At 43.5% G+C, this 25,917-nt stretch overlaps 2 protein-coding genes across 6 annotated transcripts in view; one reads left to right on the forward strand and one right to left on the reverse strand.

Moving 5' to 3' along the window:
• The window catches only part of LOC120899559 (serine/threonine-protein kinase ULK2), a 38,485-nt gene that overhangs the window by 10,766 nt on the left and 1,802 nt on the right, over positions 1 to 25,917 (reverse strand). For both annotated transcript variants that reach the window (XM_040305548.1, XM_040305549.1), the window contains exon 2: positions 22,102 to 22,275. In XM_040305548.1, the coding sequence (XP_040161482.1) occupies positions 22,102 to 22,275 (174 nt within the window). The remainder of the gene's footprint in view (positions 1 to 22,101; positions 22,276 to 25,917) is intronic.
• On the forward strand, positions 5,126 to 19,442 carry LOC120899560 (oligodendrocyte-myelin glycoprotein). Of its 4 annotated transcripts, none has more exons than XM_040305550.1 (6): positions 5,126 to 5,223; positions 11,840 to 12,336; positions 16,343 to 16,620; positions 16,721 to 17,244; positions 17,313 to 17,541; positions 17,616 to 19,442. In XM_040305550.1, exons 2-6 carry the CDS (start codon positions 12,272 to 12,274, stop codon positions 18,113 to 18,115), a joined length of 1,596 nt encoding a protein of 531 aa, XP_040161484.1. In that variant the 5' UTR covers positions 5,126 to 5,223; positions 11,840 to 12,271; the 3' UTR covers positions 18,116 to 19,442. The 4 variants fall into 4 exon arrangements, with proteins under 4 accessions (XP_040161484.1, XP_040161486.1, XP_040161487.1 ...); XM_040305552.1 differs by lacking the exon at positions 5,126 to 5,223 and adding an exon at positions 5,230 to 5,502; XM_040305553.1 differs by lacking the exon at positions 5,126 to 5,223 and adding an exon at positions 5,230 to 5,413.

The raw sequence follows: 25,917 nt of genomic DNA on the forward strand, positions 1-25,917 counted from the left end.
CCATTTTCACCGACCCTTCAAGCACCCTTTTCTGCTGATATCTTACTTCATCGGAAGCCTACAGCACCACACCAGCACCACACAGGGGCCAAGTTCACGGTCAGATTGGGTTACGCCGACGTCACATTAAAACTAATTGAAACGATCACCCGAACACTCATTAGCGAAAAACCGGTGCACAAACCACCATTCGGATGATGACGGTTGCGTGCAGACACCCCTCATCCACACATGTAGGCGCAGAGGACGCTGGTGCTGGTTTGATATTGTGAACTGTTAGAATTGCATAGGGGTCCGGTCGGGTTCGTCTTTTCTAATGCGGGACGGTCTTTTGAACAACTCTATGAAGACCTATTGTAGCATACCAGTTGGTGGTAATCTATGTTTTATCCCACGCACTCACACAACTTTCCCTTCTCTTGATCGATCCCAAGAGAGATTATTTCCTTTGTAGAAAGAAGCATGTTCGTGACTAAGCATGTAATTCTCTACAATAGTGTTAAATGGTATAAGCTGAATAATATTTTAAAATAATAAACGGACGTAGTTTGATTCCTACCTGTGTGCTCACAGCCAACTCTATGTACGCAATGACGACTGGTCTAGAAGCGGTATATTAGCCTAGTAAGTCTAAGCAAGGCGGGTATGATCTTATAACTTGTTAATACAGACATTCCCGCAAAATTTTGCCTCGAAATCACCAATTTTTGTATCTAAGGTACAAATAGTTGACAACTTGTCACAATTTATGTCTCTAAAACACCAATATTTTTGCTTCGTTGCCATCTATTTTTGAATGTGAGTTCATCGTTTTATTTAGAATTGAAAATATTCATTTCTTCCATTCTAGTCATTTTATCAACAATTGAATTATAATTAACAATATATTTATTGGTTTGCCGATTTTCAAAGAATCTTTTAGTCATGTCTTTTAAGTTGGTAGGAGTTTTCCACTATAAAGAATATCGTAAAGAATATCGTAAAAAATATTAAAGTTTATTTTTTATTTTTTACAAAAAAATCTAATGAAATGACAATGTCTCAATCCTCTTACTTAATATTCTCAAAAACAACTACTTAAAATTTAGCAATACCAGCATACCAGAAAATACATAGTCTAGAGAGCAAAACATGTATAAAATTATCTTCTAACAATTTAAAAGACCTCAAACCGACTTTGACCATTATGGATGATTCCGGAGCCAAGAATTCACTTAAAAACATTCACCTAGCCTCTAGGGTTTGAATCAAATTTCCTTCTACTTGGCAGAAAGAATGTTGCCTACCCTCATCCAACAAACCGGAACAAAACCATTGCATGCTCAACCAGACAGGAGAAACACGAGCACACATCCGTGTCTTTGTCGCGATGTTTCCGTTTAGCATAGTTTCAACTTTAACTTCCGTCATTGATTCGAGGGGTTCGTGCTACGTAAATAGATAGATGTTGTGGCGCCGTTGTCTCCCCCGTAACGGCTTCTGTTGGGAAGGTAGGCACGAAAATCATAAATCGTGTGCAAAATCGAAAGATGCCAATAATTCGAACACGAAACGAAAAAGCCCAGACAGACGAATCCATCCCTGGTAGGGATCGCTGGGTGGCAAGGCTTTTGCATTTGCTGGTTAGGATATAGCTAAATACAAATTCAACGTATCCATCGTACTGATATTTAGGAAGCAAACTTCCACCAGAACTCGGTGAATTTAATTGAAATAGTTATGCTCCAATAAATTTATCTGCTAGAAGAGTTATTGCAGTTGATTTGATTGGTGCTTTTTTATTAATCAATCCGGAAATTTCATTGCTTAGTTTATGACTAACTGCGCCGACTAATCGTTCCGCGTTGGCCATTCAAGGGTTGACAAATCAGGCAAATGGTGAATAAAGCCCAGACTTAACGACCAGCACCCACCCACCCACCCATAGAACGAGTGCCGTGTTTTGGGATTCTAACACAGGAAGACAAACAAATCCCGATCCCTTACCGATTGTTTTCCCGCTGAATGTAGCTTCCATAAACTAACTTGTTTAAAAGGCGTCAAGGCCAAGGAAAAATAGGAAAAATATGCTAAAAAACACACAAGTTCGTTTGTCTTTCATGAGACAGGCGAAGGATATAGACACTTCCGGTAAAATCGAACTATCCAACTAGGGGTTTAGTCCCGACACAGATAGACACAGCAATGTTTTTCTCCTGCGCTTGAAAACCGAATAATTCAGCTTGCTGGTTCAGAATGCGCGCACACGAGAAACGACATTTCTTGTGCAAATTGATTTTTTCGCCCTATCGATCAGTGGAAGCGAAAGGGCAGAAGTAGAGCAGAAACGGGGATGGATTGCGAATGCGACGCCGATAGTTTATGCAGCAGAGATGCACACACACACACTCACAGGACGACAGGCACCACTATGAACTATAACAAAGTTTTCCCCTTTTCACACCCCATGTGATGCAGCTGCAGATAGGGCGAAACAGGGTAGTGGATGTGGAACCAAAAAAAAAGGCAAATAATTCTGCGTACGATATATCTTCATCCACACGTCCCTTTTGCCGATGGGGATGATATTGCCGATCAGATGGATGAGCAATCGGTACACGGGTATCGGACAAAAATCGAACATAGCGCAGGGGGAATAGAGCTATAAAATGCAGCCAAATTAAAAAGCTGCTGACCAACCAAAGCGAATGGATGGTCGGATGGAGTGCAATTAACATTTAGAAGTTTATTTATACTGTCCAACTCTAAACATTTACGATCCGCAATATAATCCTAAGTAAAGTCATCATTTCCAAAATAAAAGTGTAAAGACCCATTCAAATGCAGCATCTAAAGACATTTCCTTCTTTTAATTTTACGAATAATTTAGATAAAATCACAATTGTGTCACATGATATCACAAAATTATTCGTAATAGTGCCATTTAAACATAGTGCTTCAAATCAACGACTACGGCTTAAACGTGGAAGCAAATTGAATTTTGACAATAAAAAAGGTTTAATTTTTCATTGATTTTGTATTGTAAATCTTCTTAATAAGGTCGTAGAAGACGGACTAATAAGTAAATAAATATCCTTTTACTTTGTAGGTAATAGAAGCCGTAAAATTTCATCTTCTGAATCTTTTTGTAACAGACGGTTTTATACAGGATTTCCAAGCTGGACACACGAGTGTATGGTCAAATTCTTACTAGAAAATGAATCGATCAGGATCGAGAATAGAGTCAATTCCAGCGTTATAGAAGTCAGTGTATCTATTTAATACATCGTCTCAACGTAATAATATTTTTGGTACATTTATATTGTTTGATTTCCTTCATAATTTTCGTACAAAATGAATCCGCAGTTTGTGTACTCTTCGTATCACCGCATCACCGGAAAATATATCGATCCGTTTTTCTTCATCAATTATCGACACGGTGTCGTTCTGGTTCGCAATTCTTTGCTGACTTGTCCCACCACCGACATTACGCTAAAATTAGCTACACTAAAACCTACACGCGACTGAAAAACGTGATGGACCAAAACGCCAGCACTATATTTTTCAACATTTACTCGTACTTCACCTCACCATTCGCGCGCAAAAAAACCCCGACATTCGGGTTCGGCTTTGGCACAATATTTACCAACCGAAAATGCGCCGCAGGACATGAAGAACTACGGACAAAACTCATACAAAAACACAACAGACGTGGAAGAAGGGGTCGTTGGGTTTTAGGGCTATGTTCAAAAATTTGCTTGCGGTAAAAATTAATCGACACGACAGGGTGGCTGCTGCAACACACGCCGTCGTGCCCGGGTGGGGTTTGTTATCCCCGGCCCGATAGGGAAGAGGGGGATTACCATAAATTTCGTTACGAATTACAATTCAATTGAGATGCGTCAGGGACAAAGAGGCGACCAAAAAAAAAAAAAAAAAACAGGCGCGGTTTTCCCACTTATTCAATCTTTTGCTTTGATTTGTGCCCGATTAGTGCTGCAGTGTGGTGTAAACACGAGGGGACAATACGGGCGAGAGAGAGTGAGGCATTTCTTTTGTTGCAAATAGAATGAAAAGTAATTTCATTAGCACCATTAAAGGTACCTAATCGATAATATAATTTATAATTGTCGTTGTTAATAAACGAACGAATGTGTCCTCGAGATATCTTGTCCACAGAAACGCAACTGTTCATTCAGCATGATCAGGGAACTGTGTCAAGGTTGATCCTTTATGACAGCGAATATGAGTGCGAAAATGTAAAAAAAATGCAAAAAATGAAATCTTGTTACACACGAAAAAAAAGGGCAGAAGTAACGCACAAAATAAAAGTGAAAAGAATGAACACTTTGTTCGTCGGTTTATGCGCTTTGCACGTAAATCCATTTAACGGTTGGTGTTCATTCGAAGTAGAAACTCCCTTACTGTTTGGTTTCGTGTCGATGTGTTGGTTCGTTTGTTAGATGCACCATCACCACTACTACGGAACGTGAAACATGCTGCCATTAGCAGCGAGAGAGCTCTCTGCTGGTGCGTAAACCTTAACGTGTTCAGGGTTGATCATCATCATCAGTTCACTCCGTGCACAGTGGTGTGCGTGTTGGATCGAAAGCCACCCTCATCCAGCACACACAATGGCAGTTTGCGGGGGTTAAATTGTACAGATCAACAGAGGAACATTTTCAACTTGTTTATTTCAAAAAAAAAACAAAACAAAAATTGTAATTTTTGTATTTGTATTTTGAAAAAAAAAAAATCTTATATAATAAAATATTAGCATTTTACATAGATCAGAAAACTTGACGTCTGATGAATGCAGCAAACTGAAGCGATATTGTAATTAAATAATTACATCTTTAGTGTATTCTATTCATCCAAACCAATATTTTAATTCATAAAGATGATTTTCGAAATCTTTACTTCCATCCTATCCAGGAGACAAAGATAACGCTTCAAATATTTTAAACCATAAAACGCTATAACCTATAAAACTACAGAAATAAAAACATATTTTTAAAAATACGGGAAAATCCCTAATTGCTATTCTACAAAGCAATCAATCGTTTGATCAGTGAATCCATTTTCATTCCCCCTAAAAATATTACTTTTTCCCCACGAATGCTCTTCCTAACAGCCCACTGTGCAACGTACTGGCAAATGAACCGGCAGAGTTGGAGGGCTTTGTGCCAACATCTCACCAAGCTGCGTGTATAGTTGTAATCGGAACGTGATCGTGACGTGAATGTGAGTTTCGTTGTACGCTGCTGGCTCAGTGGTCCCGTAGCAAAACATGCCCGGACATTGGAGGCAGCCACATAAAACCTCAAACACTTTGTGCTGATCCGTAGCGATCAAAAAATAACCACAAAAGAAAGCATCCCTCTGGGGAACCGGAACATTATTAACCTGTGGTAGAAACGGATTTTGTGCAAGGGTTTGTGGCGTGTTTTCTTGCTTTATTCTTCGCGCTTACTTTGTGACCATAGAGTGTACCATCTTACCGGTCGGAGAGGCTTTCTCTAGGTGTGTGATTTTTTTTCTCTCTTCAAAATTAAGTTCGCGTGTGGAAAATAGGCTTCTTTCCTTCTGTGTGAGGTTATCTGTAGAATGCGGTCAAAATTCTGCCAGCACAGCGAGCCCTTGAAGGCAACAATAAGGGCAAACGAGTGAGAAAACGAGATAGAGGAAGAAGAAGACGCAGAGACTCGGTCTTGTATGGCCTCCGAACCGCATAAAACAATGGCTGATACCTTGTGATATCAAAAACAGCGTGTTGGAGATGAATGTGTTGTAGAGTTTACAAGTTCATGGATAATTGTATGCGCAATGGTGCAAACGCTCCATTTACATGTGCGCACAAAAATATAGGTTAAAGATCGCCTGATCCTGTTCAGAAACTGTGCTCTCTCATGCACTCTCTCTCTCTCTCTCTCTCTCTCTTTAATAGAGATCTCTGACTCTCTCTCCTCTCTGACGCTTTACGCACCTGTGCGTTTATTGAAAAGTGAAATTAGCAGGAAACGCATCATCCGATCGTCTCGTGACGAAATACACACAGCCGCAAGCAATGGCGGTAGTGATTTTAGCACCTAACAATATGACGAAGTATGCGTCAAAGGCTGTTCACGGTGTACACATGGGGGTTATGCCATTCATTTCTTACCTCGGAGTTGGTGCTTATCAGATACCACACGAATGATGGTTCACCACCAAAGATAAGATTCCTGTGCGGCAGAAACCCCGCACAGCTGTGTGTGTGTACATGTAATCAATTCGAACACCTGATTACCCTGCCACATACACATATATGCAATTCGATGCACCAAAGTGACCTTAGACCTCACACGACCAGCCCCTGCGCGCGTATCACATGGGGTAAAAAAGATAGAGCAATAAAAAAACCCACCACAACCTCTGCGTTAGTCAAAGTCGACCGGGAGAGGAGGAGGTTTGTGTGTTCCTTACGTCAAAAGCCGTACAAAACGCGATCAAAAACCAAAGCCCGTCAGAGGAGAGGTTTGTGCGCCAGGGTCGACTCGTCTCCACTCCACAGTGCAACTTAATCGTACAGTAAATTGCGTGTTCTGTTTATATTAAACGTGCACAATCTCACACGTCCCTTTTCTAGAGGGACAGGGTGGACCGGACGGGTTCGAAAATCACACTCCTCTTGCTGGGGAATAAATTTAGCATTGCGCGATTTCGCGATCGCCAATGGTAATGTGCGATCCATCATTCATTTGCACTTCGGTATGGAATATGTATGCAACGATCAGCCCAGAGCTCCCGCCGTTACCGTCTATGTCTCGGTGAAAGATGTTAAAACGAGAAGCTTCTGGCGACGACGTGTGAATGACCTTAATAGAGAAGAGTTCGCCAGACGTCAAGGATGGAGTTTGATTTGCACACAGAACCAGAGCAGAACAGATAATTTCCCTCGTAGGTCAGGATTCTACAAATAGTGATGATTGGACATCAGAAATTAACCATACATAACGGGAGATCTCCCTCGGGTAGGTTCCTTGGGAAATTCCAAAAGAAATCACGAAACCCGAACAGAATATGAAATGACTACAGTGATTTCAGAGTATATGTATCCGACTCTTAAGATTCTTGCGTACCGACTTGCTTGTCGTTTCAAGAGCTACTCTTGACAGTATCAAAACGATTTTTATCTATGTTACTGTATCCAGAGTCTTGAGAAATCAAAGTCCAACTTTCTTGGTAGCACTCTTATGATTGATTTACATTAGCAAGAAACTAATGTTTTGATTTATGTTCTGAAGTTTTCGTGAAGCGCTGCTATAATATATGACATAAAGACAAAGTGGATCACTGTATTGATAAAATGGTTAATTCGTTATTTCAATATGTTTCAATAGAGTCTGGAGAATTTAATTTCCTTTCTTTTGGTGTACGATAAGCCATATTCTGATTATTATTTAATGACATATAGCTAAAAACACAAAATTTCACGTTCATGTTCACTCGAGCTGTAGCCCGGACTTAAGCAATTATATTTACTTTACGAAGCGTAGTGAGCAATCGTTTTAAACTTGATGTTCTTTTAATCTTTTTGAATTAAACGATAGAATCCACATTGAGAGATGTCTGTCCTAGGTCTATGGCAGAATACTACGCCCGCGAGTCCAACCCAAAATCCAATCCAATCTCTATATGAAGCATGATGATAGTGCATCACCGTATCAAATAACAATTTTCCCGTCAACTTTTCCAACACTTTTCCATATGCTAACTCCCAAAAAAAAAAAAACGCGGCTGTGTTCCCTTGGGGAATGGTGATGATTTTTTGATGGACAGCGTACACACAGCAGCATTGAAGCGGTAAGCTGGTGGCGGGTGGCATACCATTAGAACACGCGCACTTTCTGCTCTTTATGCCACTACCAAAACCGGGTACACGATATATGCATTTCCCGAAAAAAAAGGTGCGTCAACTTTCTTCCCCCACTCACTCATCGCCCCCTTTTGCTCGCCGGGGGACAAAGAACTAGCAGCAGGCAGTCAGGCAGCAGTACAGGCGGGCAAAATAAAGCCCAACAAATCGAAACCGAAACCCAGAAAACGCAAATGACAAGCCATCAATCGGACGGAACACGGGCAACAAACGGCAACTAAACCTTCGGTCCGCTATGCGGTGCAGGGAGGGGGGGGGTCAATTTCTACCACTTTTTCGCATGTGTTTAAATGCGTTTCGAATGCTTTTTTGGTACGTTCGCGTTCGCGTGAAAAGAAAGCCCCGAATGCATATATTCATGCGGATAGGAGTGTCCGGTGAATGTTATGCTGCTGCCCCACGAGTTTCGAGTGCGATGGCAGAAGGGGGGTTTCGGATTTAATTCATACATTTTTCGAGCCTCTTCCGCCATCGCACCCTCCTCTCTCTATAATTGTATAGAGTTGAAGGTTCTGATGTTTTGAGTTCAGCCGATGGTTGTGCAGAGATAGAGAATGCAAAAGCGTGTCATGATATTCCGGTGCAACTGCAGCACTACACTACTCTGCAGCTGTGTGGGATGCCAAACCGCAACTTCGAAACCTAATACGATGTGTGATGTGTGTGTGTGTGTGGAAAGGTTTTTATTTTGCTGCCATAGCTTATTTATTGTGCAAACGGTGCAGATAATTGAGCTCGGGAAGCAATTAAATCGCTCGAGACGCATATTTTATAACACAAAACAATATGCGTACGCAAGAGACTCACGACAAGACGTTAGAGTTAGAGATTGAAGAGTGATTGAGGCTGTGTTTCAGGGAAATCAACCAGAAGAGCATCAGGCTGGTTTCCCAGAGGTCCATCGTTAGTTATCATTAGTTGTCCCGAATGGTGCAGCAAGGCAAATCCTTGGCGAATGAGACATCATCTTAGGCAGGAAGAGTTTGCTTTAAGGAGAGGACAATTCAATTAACATCTTGCAGATGCGAATGCGTTGCCGCTGGCTGTGGTGCGTCGTTATTGTGCAAAACCCAATGCAATAAAGATCGTTCCTCTGCGCTCTGCCCAGAACTTCCCGTCTTCGGACCAATTAAGGCGGGCCAATTTGGGCTCGTCTGCACACGCCAAACGGGCTCCAGTCACAAGAATTGGCGGCTGCACCACCACCAAACACATTCGTCTGTGTCTGTCGTTGTTACTGCTGTGCGGTGCGCGCGCTTTGTGCTGTGAGACACCACCACCAGCGGCTAATCAATCGAAACAATCGAATCTGATGGGTGGCATCATCAATTGACTGCAGCATTTGCCAAGCGGCTAGAAGGAGTGAAATTTGCACGGGACACAGATGTGAAGGATACACCACCAATAGATTGAAGTGTGGCAGCAAAATGTGGAATGCAAGTAAAACAAAACACGCTGTACTGTGTACTGTTGGTCAAACAAGTCTCTCGCAAGTCTCACGACGAAACGCTAGCAGATGTTACAAACTAAAGCGCTTCGGTGAGTGGGGGACGACTATGTTCACCAACACATCATATTCCACCTCACACTTCAGAGAGAGCCCGTTGTGTCCTCAACCGGACAGTGACCCATCCCACACAGCGGACTACTGTGTGGTCCCCTCTGGGAATAATTTAATTACTCTCACTCGGTGGTAAAGTCCCACCACAGCAAGTTTTGGAGGACGCAAAATGCCGTTTTTTGGAACCGACCAGGCCTAGAAACTCAACGCCATATCGGTATAGACATTACACCGGCTGTTTAGCGGTTAGCTGCTTCTTTATGCCACTCCCCGCCACGACTTGTGGCGTGTGTGGGGGATTTGTCTATTTATTCCGTTTTTCCGCTGCAGGTTGGCAACCGGAAAATTCCGAAGGGCCACGCTAATGTGTTGGTTGGTTGGAAAAGCTATTTTGACTATCGTGATTATTTTACGACATCCACAAGCCAACAGACAGACACAGCACACCCGGGGTAAGACACCCCCGAGGCGGGCAAACACAAACGGCCACACGGAATACAGCTTACTCATTTGGGCGAGAAGCCTCGCGCACAGAATAAACTAAACCAAAAGCAAAACAAAAACGGCAAAAAAGTGCAAGTCAAAATCATCATCCTACAAACGACAAATTTCTGACACGGCTGCTTGCTCGGTGTCTGTGGCAGGACGACGACAGGACGATGAAGGTGGTGAAAGAAAAACGGTTTCCCCCGAAGCCCCTTACACCTAAACTTTGTTGTTTTTTTTGTGTTTGGTTCGTTCTGACACTCAAGGGCAACTATAAAGCAGAAACAAAAGAGAGGCAAAAACCAACACGCTAGCCTGAGACACGGAATAAATAAATAACCAGCCCCGGGAAGGTGTGAGCTGGAGTTTCGGAAAGGTCAACGGTGCCCTTCCTTCTGCGAAGCTACACAGAGGAGACACACAAATGACACCACCCGAATGGTGCTAATCCGGGGGAGTTTACGGATTTGGCGGGCTGGCGCTTTTAAAATACTTTATTTAAAACGCAAAACTAGCAAGGGGTAAACCATTTCAAATTACACTAAAAGCCGATGCGGTTCTAAGGAGCGATTTTGAAAAGCGGGGAAAATGTTAAAGAGAAACTTTTCCGATTTCTTAGGTACTAATCCCCGTCCTTTTTCTTTTCTATAACCTCAATCGGGCAGTGACGACTTCAAGCAATGTTGAAATCGATCGAGCGCTCTCGTCCTTGGGCAACTGTACCGATTATGGGGACCACCCCCCACAGCCAACAAACAATAATAACGTTGCAATAAATACGCATGCGAAAATAAAATTACCCGTGAAAGGTAAACAAGTGCAACGCGAACACTGCTTAATTTACAGTTTACAGTACACAAAACCCAACAAGAATCAATCACACTTGACTGCTACTGCTGCTGCTTGAGTAGCTGCCTTCATCCAAGAACATATCCCAATACAATTCTACTCCACGCTTCTTTTTTTCAATCAACAACTTCACCTGAACACCAGGAATAAGAAAAGGGCAAAAGGCTGTATTCAAATTTGCCATTTCTAAGAGCTCTTTCCTCTGGCAGGGACGGCGTGTGAAAGGGAAACACAGGCGTCTTAAAATAATAAATCGGTTTCAATTTCTCGTTGACACAGCGAGCAGGAGCGACAGGAGCCTTTCCTTTTGCCAATAGTGCAAACCTCGCCACCCTTGGTTAGTGGCATTCATTTTTCTTCCACGCTCGGGAAAAGCCGGCAAGTGGACAAACTTCAAAACATGCACACTCACACAAACACACCGACTAGAGTTTGAAGCGGTGAAACATGCACACCACCACCGTGTGCCCGTGTCGGTATCCTTCGGCTTTTTGGTTCCCCAACAACTCCCCTGCTCCTTGCTGGTGTAATCCTAAATCCGAATGGCAGCATCGGGCGGTTTTTTGAAAGGGAAGCACACCGAGCACACTACGACACTAGTTTTGCCGTCGCGCGGTAAAACGTTAGGCAGGATTCGGCTAGGTGGCGAAGGTGGTGTGTAGCAGCATAAAACCTCGCAATAACAGTCCACCAGTCCTCCTCCGGCACAACGACGAGGCAGCACACGGCTGATGTGACGACGCGGCGCGCGGCTTCGGCAAAATTCACCCCGAGGGGCACGGTAGCACTTTATCGGCCAAACGTCACTTGCGTGGTGACCGTGCACGAAGCAACATCGTCGCTCGGTTTGGTTCTTGGGTCCGCTTGTTAAGCGTTGTTGGCGTTGGCTAGGCTCTCGCTCTCCCCGCCTGAACGCACTACGAATCTAGTAATTCTTTGACTGTGCTCCGTGTGAATTCCTGAGGGGTGTGCTCTACCAGCAACACAACCAGGAATGTTGTTGTGTGCTTTGGCGTTTCCTAATCGATTACTTATTTACATTCCAGAAAGAAAGAAAAAAGTGTACACCACCGGGCTCATCACACGCCACACCACGCCATTCCGATGAAGAGTTCTGTGCCGCAGCAGTGATTTCGTGACCAACTGTTCAGTGTTACAGTGTGTTCCTAGGTTCTCTAATGTCGTTGTGCTGTTTGTGCAAGTGAATGAACGTGAAAGTGAACGAATTTCTCCCAACTGTACCATTTATGTTTAGATTTAGTGCCGTTTGTGTTCCCTGACTGTGAGAGGCTTCTGTGTAAGAAACGTTGAGAGTGCGTAGAATCTTTTGGAAAACTGTTCCCCAATTTACCTATAGAACGTTTCTGAGCGAACGAAGCAGTGAAAATAAATTAGAACCGTAGAAAAAGGTTGTAGAAGAGCTTGTGGCGTGCTCTATATAAATATACACATACACACACCAAGTAATCCCCGTCACAATGAGACGAAGATTGATCCGGGAGTTTCTGGTCCCGATGGTGCTGACGGTTCTGCTCTGGACGAGGTAAGACAGAAGAAAAAAGCGAGAGTTTTCCATGCCGCGGACAACTTCGCACACACACACTCACACACGTGAAAACGGGGCCAGGAAATCAGGACGTAATCAACGCCAATCATCAGTCTGCAAAAAAAAAACGCAACACACAATAATGTCGACACATGCATCGCGCCGTAATCATTATGATTCCATTCTCTCGATCCATCTATCTCTCTCTTTGTCTGTCTTTCCCTTCTTCTCTCTCTATATCTGTTTAGACGCACATTGCACGCAATTAGGTTCAGAAACCACACCGACCAGCACCACCACCAAGAGCAATCTAGAGCAATATGTGGCTTAGATTGTGTGGGGCCCCCGTGCGCCGGGAGAGGAACCGTGCTCCGGCAATTCAGCACTTCCCAATCAGCGCGCGGTCGTAGGCGATATCAAGTGCTGGTGAACTTTAATCTTGTTTTCCAGCGATGCCTACAATTGCTCGGGGAACTGACATGTGTGTGTTGATGTATGTGGTGCAGAGTACACCACACCACAGCTCCAACCATCACAGGATCTGGGGAATGGGTTTTTGGGGGACTTTTTTTCCAGAAAACAGGACTCACACGCCAAGAACTTGTCGAGATATTATCACATCACTCTCGGGTAGGTTCTTGCTCAGCTCAAGTGGGATTTATCGTACGCCACACCACTTCACGAAAGGCTACGCACCGCTACTTCCCACAGAATGATTGATGTACGCAATCAAGCATTATATGAAATACGCACTAAGTACTGCTCATAAGAGGTTCCCATTAAAAGGACGTGCGTGCTTCTTGGCTAAATGATTTTCAAGCAGCATACGGCACATACCAAGGATCAAAGTGTGTGCTCTCTGCTCCAGTCACTCACTCGGCGAAATGCCCATTAAAACTTAAACTGGAGCAACGCCAGAAATAACAGATAACAGCACCACCAGCAAACATTAAAAACCAAAGCCCCGACACGTGTCGGTTTCGAAAAACCCCAAAAAATGGGCACTTAAACCCTCAAATTGTTCCTCCTGTGTGTTTCTTCGTGTTTTAAACGACCGGTTGTAGTAGGAAGCACGCACGTGGTGTCGTCCAGAGTTCAAAGATCGTGTGCCGGCTTAACAACAACCCACAAAACCACGCGTTTCCATCCCGACACTAACGGACAAATACCCCAGACAAGACGCGGGGGGTCATTACACAGCCGGTGGTGATGGTGGTGGTGGTGGTGGTGGTGCTTCACCCGATAGGTGGAGTTCATTAAACCTTGCCCAACGGTTTGTCCAAAACTATTTATACGAACGGTTTCTTCACACACGCTCTCGTCGGCTCGGTCTAATGATTAGATGGACGAACAACCGTCCCGGACGACCTGCACCATTGCATAGTAAATTTGGTTATGATTAATTAGCGGCATCTCGGTGTCGGTAGCGAACGCTTTTCGGTGAGTTTTTGAAGCAATCAAGAGCTCCATTACACCGAACCATTACGTTCGCTGTACAAGATACCCTAAAAATCTTGCGCTGCGATTGCGTCTGTTGATCATCTCCGACGGTCCTCCAGCACTTGCTGGCTGCAGCAAACGGCGTTGACAGACGTACTTAGGGGCCCTAGTGCCACACATAAGGCCAGAGTGTGCCAGACTAGACAAGGAAAAAAGTTAGACCCCAGAAACAGCCCCTTTTTCACCCCGAACAGGAGGAGACAGCTATGGCTGGCAACTTTCATTGAGCCTGTGTGTTGTGGCGATGGGAGGTAGCCGGTTTTGCAACTGTCTGTAAACCATTTTTTCTTCATCTGTTTTGTTTTATTGGTTGTTATTCCCTTCAAATGCGTAATCCACCGTGCGCCACGGAATGCCTACGCCTTTGGGTTAACAGTGGCAGAGAGAAACCGCAACAACTATGCAATTGCGCACGCAAAAGAACTAATCTTCAGACAACTAGAGACAGAGAGAGAGAGCTACAAGCAACGAACTGCAATCGATAGCCGGGAGGAGAGGTCGATGAATTGGGCCCGGATGTCTTTGAGTGAGTGTTTTGGGGGGAAGGGAAAACCCGTTCTGCAAATGCTGCGATGTTTTTACATCACAACGTTGCAGAGCGCGCACGTGACTGTTGGGTGCGTTGTGCTTGCACTAGACACAGTGCACCGGCACTGCACGCCGACGACGACTTGGACTGGAGGCAAATTTCTTCCGGGATCGGGACTGTTTGGAACCCTGGCAACAGAACAACTCCCACGATCTTACTTTCGCTTTTTTCGCTTGGAGTTGGAGTTCAGAGCTTTCTGGGTGGAGGTGTGCAAATGAAACTCTGACGTCCTTTTACTGGTTATCCCTCATGATGATGATGATGAAATCACGCTTAATGTTGACCATATCTGTAAACATGAAGCGACCTACGAACGACAAGATACGCTGATGACGACGCGAATGACGATGCCTCTGCCGGTGGTTCACCAGATGTTGACCAAATATTGACACGGTTACATTATTGCTTGCCACGTCCAGGTATTTCCCAATCACTACTTGGTATTACAGGCGCTTTCCAAAAACCACAATTTGCCGATTAGATACGGGATTGACTCACCACCCTGATATGCACGTAGAAATACGAGCAAATCCTTCCATCCATCAACTCCCTGGGTACTTTCTTGGTACCACCATCACACACTATACGCGAGTTAGCTGCGCCATCGCCTTCTTGCTCGAGCAAGCCCGTCACCAAGACCGGTGCCGTCGGCACACAAAATCACCTCTACGCGACACCCTTGACCTCGATTGTAAATAGCTCCCAGGAAGTAATATTGTAATAACGACAGTACCCGCACGTCACTCCACCCAAAGAACCCTGGAGAACAGTACCGGTCCGGTAATAGAATTGCTTGCAGGGTTGAGCGGTATCAGTAACGCCACCCCAAACCCACACACACACACACTTCTGGTGTGGTGATGATATGGGAAAAGGAGGCGCGCAACAAACCCGACAGCACATAGAAAGACCGCCGACTCATTTAATTCAATTATTCTAATGTGCCTTCTTTCCCCCGTGCGACAGTAGTACACGCACGTCGCAGAAAGCGCAACAACCGCCACGCGTTGGATACCCACGACGACCTTCTCCATGCGAAAGACGACGAACGGCCACCACCAACAAACAAACAAAACACGACGATAGACGGTGACAAACGGGGTTTAAAGCTCCAGCAAGAGCCGGGAGAGCGGGATTGTTTTGTTGCCCGTGGAACCACGGTCAAAACGGTTTTGAGAGTGGAAAGTGACCGCGAGAGCGAACATCTATCAAGGCAGATTCCGCGTTCGGTAACTTCAATCCGTGTGTGCTACACACCGTGCTTTAATTGAATTAAAGCGTCCAAAGCAATTGAGGGAACTTATTGATCTCCTTGGTGTGAACCGATGTGTTGCTTTGATTTCACCATGACAATCCATCATGAGAAGTCCCTCATACTAAGGGAAATGTTACAGGTGCGTTACTGCTTCCTGGGCCTGGGTACGACGCCCGTTGGGAAACAGCTGGTAAATGACGCATTTGCTGTTCAATGCGTCCAGTTCTAACAGCTCACGAGTGAGTTGGAAAATATTGACACTTATGCTTCCCTACTGACGTAATCGGGGAGGTTCTCAGTACGCACATGATAACAGGCCTTTTACCTTGAGTCTTATCGGGGACGGGAAGCCAAAGTCCAACTCAAACATTTCAAATCTACGATAATGGTTGGAATTTCTTTAAAATAATAGCGACGAACCAATACATCGATCGACTTGTTGTTGTATTGGTGATACATAGTATCGTTGCGTCTGGTACGTCTGTAGCATTGGCGTTGAAACGTTCCACCAAAAACCTGGTAATCCCTGGCACTCCTGATTACAACAGAATAGCAATCAAACAGATACACCAAATCAATCTTGCTATATCCCGGAGATAACTGTGTATCGATCTAGTGCAATTCTTTACATTTTTATATGTATTCTTCCTTCTCCAAAGACTGGCCGATGTCCACGCCGAAGATGTGGACGACATCCCGGACGAGGGTGAAGACATCTATGCCGACGAATACGACGATACGTACGACGAGGACGACCGAGATGTCAGTAACCCACTGCCTGGTGGTGGACCACCCCATCCTGTAAGGGATGCAGGTGATGATGACAGTGACAAATCGAGAGCATCGTCATCCTCCACGACTACAACTTCCGGGACGACTAAACCAGCAGCAACCACTGGTCCACCTTCTTCCGTTGTCATTTTTGGTGAAGTGGACGGTAAGTATGAAGTAGAATGATGTAGCACACACAAAGACATTGGAATGTTGGATCCCCCGATTTATGTAACGCTTTCCATTTGCCTTCCCCCTATGCGCAGATAATTCCATGGAGCAGCAAGACTTTGTGTGTCCAGGCGAGTGCAGCTGTTCGGAGGACACGAAGTACATCAACTGTTCCCATCGTGGACTAACGGAGCTGCCCAACAACCTTCCCAGCAATGTGGTGGTGCTAAATTTGAACCACAACAACCTAAAGCGCCTCAATGTGGAAGCATTGCAGAACTGTACCCGGCTGACGGAGCTACACCTGGCGGGCAACGCGATTGAACAGTTTGACAAGGAGCTGCTGCTAAAGCTGGACGCACTGGACCTGCTGGATCTTTCCTCCAACCAGCTATCCCATCTGGATAGCGATAGTTTCAGCGAGGCAAGCAAATCGCTCCGCCGGCTGCATCTGAGCGACAATCCTATAGTTTTGCCGGACAGTGGACCGTTTCTGGTGCTGCCCGATCTGGAGCACCTGCACCTGGCCGGTTGCAACATGACCGAGCTGCCAGACGAAACGTTCACGGAGCTGGGCGGTCTGACGCTGCTCGATCTCTTCGGCAATCAGTTCGATGAGGTAAGTGCAGTTGCCGATGGGTGCTGACTACGGATAAAGCATTATGAGCGTTTGCCTTCCCGTTGCAGGATATGAGCGTGGACATGTTTGAGTCGTTGAAGAATCTGATACACCTAAGGCTACCCCCACTGTCGGAGAGCACCGTACGCGAACTGTGCGAAAAGGTGGAGCGGATCGATGTGGTCGACATAACGGCGCACAACATCAGCTGCTTCTATCTGGCCTCGGAGTCGTCGTTCGAGGACAGCATCATAGTGGATGTGCCGAAAACGCCCGAGCCTATAATGACAACCAAAGGTACGAAGGGGCTAGAAGTTGCCCATGATTTTGAACTTATTCTATATAACTAACTTTCGATTCCTTTTTTGCAGAACCAACAACACCCCGACCAACGCGTAAGGTACAGAAAAACGTCAACGAAATCATGCAGGATTATAAGTCTTCAACCTCCAAACTGCAATCATCCGATCTGGCCCTTCAAACCACCACCAGCTCACCACCGTTGTTGAATCAGCAGAGTGAAAGCAAACTCGCAAACGCCAGCTCGCAGGCCAGTGGAGGATCACCGGCATCGGCCTCGATCACGCACACCGGCGACACACCGACCGTGGATGACGATGTTGTCAAAACGTCCTCAACCGGGGCCGAACATCGTGCCGACGGGGGAGACGGATCCCTGCTCTCCTCGATATCGCCCGAAACGATGAAACAGTCGCTGATGGCCATCATAGGCGTCACAGTGCTGGCACTCATCATTGGGCTGATCTGTCGGCGAACAGGCATCAAGAACAAGCTGTGCGGTACGAAGCGACGCCCGGCACCGACCGACCAGGTACGGCCGGCCGAGGAAGTCCCGCTCAACAAGGTCTAAGACAGCCACCAGCGAGGGAAAGCCCTGGGTGGAGATCAAACTGAGTAGAAAAGATCCTTTTGGGGGGCACAGTAAAGGGAATTAGAGAAGACATTAAGAAGAGTTTCACACACCCAACAACGCGCAGGCATGCGTCTGAATGGAAGGGTGATTGAATGCGCCAAGAATTAAATTCAGCTCGAATTTCTTCTCCCAGCGCTTCGCTCAGCGCAAGTATGATCGTGCATGTGATATTACTTACAAAGTATTAGGTAACATCGTCTTCGATAAGCAGTGTCGGTACATTCGGAGCGCAGACCGAGCAACAGACGTCGGTAGAAAAGCGATTTTGTGTTTCTATTGTAAATAGTTCATCCATCTATTTCTAAACGCAAAAGAGAAGCACATAATAGCTGTAGTGCGTGCACAGAGGCGAAAGCATCATGACGCGATTATTGCCACAAACTATACCTTTATTATGTATGTCTTAGGATGCCACTAAAGAGGAGATAGCTAACTATAGGAGGGGCACACATTACTATCATATCCAAACATAGCTACAGTAAAGCTATGCAATGAAAGTTGTGACATTTTGTAAAAGTAGGACTGGCAGCAAAACGTGTCTTGCAATAAATTTCATACTTCCTCATTCATCATCACACATACACACGGAATATGCAGCGGCACACCGGCAGTGTTGCTTGTGACCAGTGAAATAGAATAGTACGCTAAATTGCTGTGTAAAACACCAAATAGGGGGCACCAAATGGTAGAAATGCCAAGGTAGAAATAGAAACAGACAACATAAAAATCACTACTAACGTTTAATAGTTAACGAGGGTTAGTAAGCTGCGCGAAAAAACATAACTTTAGAGGCTTATTTTTTGGATTTTTGCTTACTGCATTTTTGTAAGATTTGATGCGTTTTTGTGTTGACTAACAGAACAAAGTAGCACAGCAGAGGACCAATCTATTCAGCTTTGTGTTCCAGAGCTGATCTTTTCCGGGAAAAGTTTATTTTGTTACAAGAAATATAACACAATCCACAGGGACGGTGGTAGTAATAGCACTAGAAGAGGGGACACAGAAGTAGTAATGGTAGCGCAATAATTTAAGACATAACTGCTGCTAGACCATTTAATTGTATTTGGGTAATATGTTTGTTCAGCTTGTAGCGAAGCACTATACAGACACACCATTTTTGGATTGTAGCTGCAAAAATACGATTGTAATCATAGTGGACCATAAGCAATACACAAATGTAAGTGTAGCCGGATATGGCTATTTGTAGGGGAACAAAATAAACGAACAAGTGAAACACTGATACAGACACTGGTAAACAAGCTGACACAAGTGTTGTTTCTTACTTTGATGTTGGACTTTTCATTCCATTCTTTTGGGGTTAACTTAAGCGAAGATCGTTCGAAAAGAAGGCAATTGGAGATCGGTAGAATAAATTCAGCAAGTAAGATAGCTTTAAGTCTGGAGTTGGATACTTGAATGCATCGATGCTATGTTTAAAATGTGTATGTATGTTTAAAAAAATATTGTTATGGAAAAGCTTAAGTGATCAAAACAAGTGACCATGAAGAGCCTGTTGACAATTTTCCTGTATTTCAGTAATAGAAACTAATGCATGCTGAGACTTGAAATAAGCTATTGCAACATTCATGAATGCACTTATCACGAACTGCGAAGGGCAAAATGGGTGCTACCAAGCTATTGCTGCATAGAAAAATAGTTCAAATCCATAAAATGTATTCATTGCAATTGCAATGTGTTATGAAGACCACTCCAGTTTTAAACTTCATTCTATTCCAGAAATTTTAGGTATTATAATAGCAAATCAGATGTATTTATGAATAGATTTTACTGCAATATGATGACATTTTCTGCATCACGTAAATAATAGTTCAGTTACATTACTTCTTCTATATCCAACTTACTTTGCGAATGTTCGCAAATAAAGTTATTCTTGTCGGTATAGCACTTTTATAGTATTTTTCCCTTACCAAAACATCGTCTGACGGTCGTTGGAACCCTATAAATGTTCCAGCAACACTAGACAATAAATCCCTATAAATGTTTATAAGCAGCACTAGACAATACAGGATAGAGATGTCGTATTATTAATATTTCGATATTTTATAATCAATATAAATATATCGTAATCGTTAGTTTACTAAACCTATAAAACTTGGTCAAATTGTATTACAACGAGCATACGATTAGTAAATGATCGGAGATCATGTAAAAGATGCGACACATTCTGCCAATTGCCAATTGCACAAACGATTGATATTGTACAGTTTTCATGTTTCATGATTAAAATCTATTTTAAATTGAAGCTACACGGCACAATCACTTACGTTTCTATGGTAAAAGTTGCCTATAAATAATGAAACATTCCATGTAAGCGACGTGCAAGAGAATGTTTAGTAATTATTCCTTGCCATCTACTACGAAGCCAGTGGAACCGTAACGTCTCTTAAAATGAGGTAGAGTCTTGCTCATAAGTTACGCCGATAATCCGTTTTGGGGACAAAATCTCGTATATTATCCGCGAGAGTTGAATTAGTTTTTTTGGTAAAATACCACTGAAGATTGAGTCATTTTGATGAAAGAAAATGGTTAAAGTTACAACGTTAATTTTTATAGAGTAGTGACGCAAATTATCAAGCCCTTTTTATCAGTCAATTTGACAAAACATCTCTCAAATTAATACAATTTCCTCCCGTAGTTGTATTCTATTGCATAGCTATTTATTCTTAATCCTTTGCTCAAGTGAAAAAGCCGTCTTTTAGTACAAAAATAAGTCCAAACGTTAGGCAATTTTAAGGTCAAATAAATTTCTTGCCGTATTTAATCCACAACACAGCCAAATATTGTGTACATTTGAATGATGGGGAGGAATTCTTTCGCTTGCGTGACACGAATCGCTAACGAAGCCAAATAAAGTTTCCTTTGCCTTTCTTCGGCCTGCCCCCGAGTACACATAAGCACACGGTACCTATTTACGGAGCCCCACTATGTACAGGCAGACGAGAGTTATGGATTTTGGTTACGTTTGGTCTTAATTTACATACCACAAGTTGGCTTTTGCTGGCACTAATTTTAGCGTTAAGCCGGTTGAAGGGTAAGCGGCACCAGACGCCAGAATAAATTTCAAATATTGATATAAGTTGTACTACTTTCGTGCGGCTTTCGGACGGACTTTTGGCACAAGATTCTGTAACTAGTACAATATTAATTGACAAAAAAGGAATCGTCCAACAGTAATAAAATCGCACTCTTTTTCTTCAATAATCATGATTGCCTTTTCCCCTTTTTAGGTATGCGCATATGTGCGTAACTTCCGGCCCATCGGTGTAAACACAAGCATTAAACACGGTTGAAAGGCATTATTGTAACTCTTTGCTCTTTGCGTCATTCTGTACAGTAACCTCTCGCAGCGACAGCAACCGGTTGCCATTGGAGCGCACAATTTCTGCAATTAACTCGCCAATGCAAAATAGGAAGCAAGAATCAAGGCAAAATGTTGCGCAGGGCAATGGACAGGCTCGAGACAGAACCAATCCCCACCCCGTGGCTAACGATCGCGGCAACGTGAATCGACTCACGTGGATACAATGATGTTTGGTGCGGAAGGATATGTATGCATCCGGAAAACAGCGCACATTATTGATACCCATTAGCCGTTACTTCCCATACGAAAACGTTAGCAGTCGAGAAGTACAGCATTTTTTGTGCAGGAATAGCAACTCCACTGTAATGCGCTCTCAAACTATACGCAGCGCTGATAACACTACTTCAGTCGACAGCAACCTTCTACGCTCAATGTAAATTTACTCTTTCAAAGTTTCAAGGTTCCAAGATTTTGTCTAAATATTGAACCGGCGCCCATGGACGCAATCCTTGATTTGTTATCAATTTTTCGGGTAACATTGGTGTCACACATTCTTCGTGTTTGGAAAATAACGACAAGACGATCATCCCACAAGACTTACCTCCATGACCAGAAACACGTTCTGGTCCTTCTCGGTGCAGGCTAGCAGCTTCACCACATTCTTGTGCTTGAGCGCACTCAGCTCCTGCAGGATCTTTATCTCCTTCCCGAGCAGGCTCTGCGATTTGGCCAGGCTTTTCTTCGTGATGCTTTTGATGGCCACCGGGTAGTGTGCCTGCGGGGGTGAGATGGGAGGAAACGGCAAGCTTAAGGTTGAGTGGAAGCAAACAGAACCGAACAAAAAAACTCATTGCAAAGATAAGAAACGATGATATTGCTGTAAGAATCTTAAGAACAGTCTTTTTTGGGGGGTAGCGGACGAGCGACAACGGGCGGCGAGATTATATTCATAGAAAAGAGAACAAAAAAGCGGAAAATGCGAAAAATATTGCAACGACGTACGGAGAGCGCATAACCAGGGCAGGGAGCTTTGAAGAGATATAATCGATAATGATTCAGGGGGGAAAAGTGTACCGCAAGCATTTTCATTATACTTTGAGAAAGATGTCCTTTTGTTGATCTTATTGCTTTTTTTTTCAAAAATAAGGATTGAAGGGATTGAAAGTTCAGAGTATTTCAAATACCTGCCTTTTTATTAAATAGGCTTCGCAAATACTGTACTCTTCTGGATGCTTCTTCGTAAAGATCTCAAACTCAATCTGCCGGATAGTTTTTGGATTTTAAATAATATTTAACTAATTCTTTCTCCGCTGTCAGAGTTCGTATGCTGCATCTGCCTCAGTGACAAATGATTACTCTAATTGCTCGATCGATCAGACAGACAGACAGCAATGGGGTGTAGTAAAAATTAACACCTTGACACTTCATACATTTTACTATGGAATAGATCTGGCTAGATGGATGGCTGGCTTACAGGCAATGCAGTCACAGGCCACACATTCCCATTCAGTGTTTTCATCGACATGTTTGCAACGTGTAGATAGATCTTGTGGTGATAAGGATTACATAAAGGGCCACACGGTGTCAGTCCTTGCAGGCAAGAGTGGTACACGCGCCTCATGGAACGATGTGCTAAATGCCCTTTTTTTAGGTGACCCTATTTTGTGTCGGTATTTGTTTACATTTTCAATGTGATTTTTTTGTATCACGGTGAGCGCGAAACAAACCAGGGTTCGCGTAAAAGCAGATGGAATGGGCTTTAATAAACGTAACATATGATTTCATACCCTGAATACTCGTACGACTTAACAACATGCCCGTCATGGGTTCAAGCCCCAAATAGACCGCACCGCCATACGTAGGACTGACTATCCTGCTATGAGGGGGGGTGGAATCAATCAGTCACTGAAATCTAATCCCGCAAGTGGTACAGACAGGCCTGAACCGACATCGGTTGTTGAGCCAAAAAGAAGAAGAAGAAGAAGCTTGAATACAGAACAAAATAAAGACAAAAAGGACAAAAAATAGAATGATTTAATTTAGTTATACAAACACCAAAGATCAAAAGCAATGAATGAAAGTAAATTTAAGCTAAATTCAAGCAACTACTGTTATTGCTCCTCAACAGATTCACTAGTAGTTGCTGTTCTAAAAAAAATTACAGATAAACGTAATCGAACAAATGATTATTTTAAATGTATTTGGCTATTTGTAGGCCATAAATTATACCGAAAACTCGATGAAAAATAATGTTTAATTCAATACAGGGTTTTCCAAGTCACATTCGAATGCAAACATTGTTTTCCACCGTGAAGTTATGAAGTAAAGTTAATCTACATCACTGTTACCGGGTTTTCCAAGTCACTTTCGAATGTAAACATTGTTATTCATCGCGTGCAAAATGTTATTTCACATAGATCTAGCAGTTAAGTTTCATCATAATAATTTTTAAATTCTTCAGCATGATTTTCAACACGACTCAAGCTGGATTGAATTTGAAAGTTGTTTGTTATGTGTTGATAATCATGTGTTTAAACTAAAATTTCATGTTCAAGCTGTTGAATTTCACCATTTGACAGCTGTTGAAAAACACCTGCGGTGGATAATTATGTGCAAAATTGAAAGTGACTCATAATTTTAATTTCTTCAGCATGATTTTCAACACTTCACCTGTCAATGGGTGATGAGATCCGACTTCAACCCCCGGGTGAAAAAACGATAGCAGCATTCCGTTAAAGTGTTGAAAATCTTACTGAAGATTTGATTGAAAATCATACTGAAATTAAAAACTATTAAGGTCGGGGTACTTTGTCCGTACTCGCTAGTGTAATTCCGATTTTCACTAGCGCATTTGGTGACGGCTGACCGAAGCATTTTGCCAAACAATTTGGAGCCGCTTTAGAAAATATGTTATTTTTCCATATTTTTGACTTAAACTGGACTGGAAAAGCTTTGTAATTGTTAGATAAATTTGGTATGCAAGTATTTCAGTCATTTTCGCATCAAAAAATGGTGAACAAACTACTTCAATTTGAGATCCGGCACGACCATTCCCTGGATGACGAAAGAAAGTTTCCATCAGTCACTGCCAGAGGTGCGCTAGTGAAAATCCGAATTAAACTAGCGAGTACGGACAATGTACCCAAGCCCCATAACATTTCAGTTCTTACGCATGATTTTCAACACATCGCAAAAAACTATCAAAGTCAATCCAGCTTGATACGTGTTGAAAATCATGTGGAAGAACTGATAAATGTTCGTGATGTAAATACAACATTTTACACCTGGTTGAAAAACATCTCGCCAGCAATGAAAAGTTTTGTTGGCAATCTAAATAGACTAGGAAACCCCTGTAAAGCAGCTGCAACGTTGTCTTCTATGCCGATAGCGTTAGAAATTGATTGAACGCTATCGACAGACGATAAGAGGCAGGAGCACAAATAGGTCAAAGTTTATCATCCAGTTTTATCGGACCCGGTTAAGGTTAAGCCTGCGAAAAGCTGTATCGCATCAGGCTGTGAAAATACGCAGCAAATGGAAATTGTGAATCATATGATGCAATAATTGAAATGGTATAATAGAATTTCTAGAACAACACAAACAATTTTGAAGAAAAACAAAACTGCATTGGCCTTATGATACCATTCTACGAGCGCTCATGATGTTCCTATTCGAGATGGCAACCTTTTGAGAAAGTATAACATTTAGTTTGCTCATTTTTTTAGTAAGATTCGCTTTCCTTAACCACTACCTACGTCAATTACACCCTTAACAGAGCTAAGCACTATTGCCTATTGACTGGCGTGTGATAAACGGATCAGAAATAAACAAACCACCCCATGCGGGGGGTTTCAGAAATGACCATCGAAAGTGGAACTACCTGCTCCAAGGTCGCCCCGCCACCCTTCTGCACCTGTGCGCTCTACTAACGCGCGCCCTGACGGAGACCTTCTCTCACTCGTGCCCGCGCGCACGGAAGTGCTCAATCCATCTGCTTATCATTCAAAAACGCAATAGACGCGACCGCGCGCTTGTGTGGCCTGGGAGGAGGTGCAGCACACCAAAAAAAAAAAAAAAAACAGTGACCAACATTTGTGACCAATCCACCCCTCCCTTGCTACAAGTCCCTCCTCCTTCGCTCTTCCTTTCGCAACTGGTAACTGGTTTACAAATTCTAGCGGCTCGCAACGATTTGCCGCTAAGGTGATTAGGATTGCCGCTTGCGTTCGTGCCTTTGTGCCGCTTGTTTAGTGTGTGTGAGTGTCTGTGTTGAGTATGTTTTTCAGAAGGCTCTTTCCTTTGGCTAACTACGCAATTTCCTAGCACACTTCCTTCTTAGCCCGGGGAGGGGGGGAGGCACACAAACACTCACAACACCCTTCAAAACGAAGCTGAAAAACGGAAAATGGCAAACGCT

Source organism: Anopheles arabiensis, chromosome 3 (assembly GCF_016920715.1).
Source record: "Anopheles arabiensis isolate DONGOLA chromosome 3, AaraD3, whole genome shotgun sequence".
In the NCBI taxonomy this organism is placed as follows: domain Eukaryota; kingdom Metazoa; phylum Arthropoda; class Insecta; order Diptera; family Culicidae; genus Anopheles; species Anopheles arabiensis.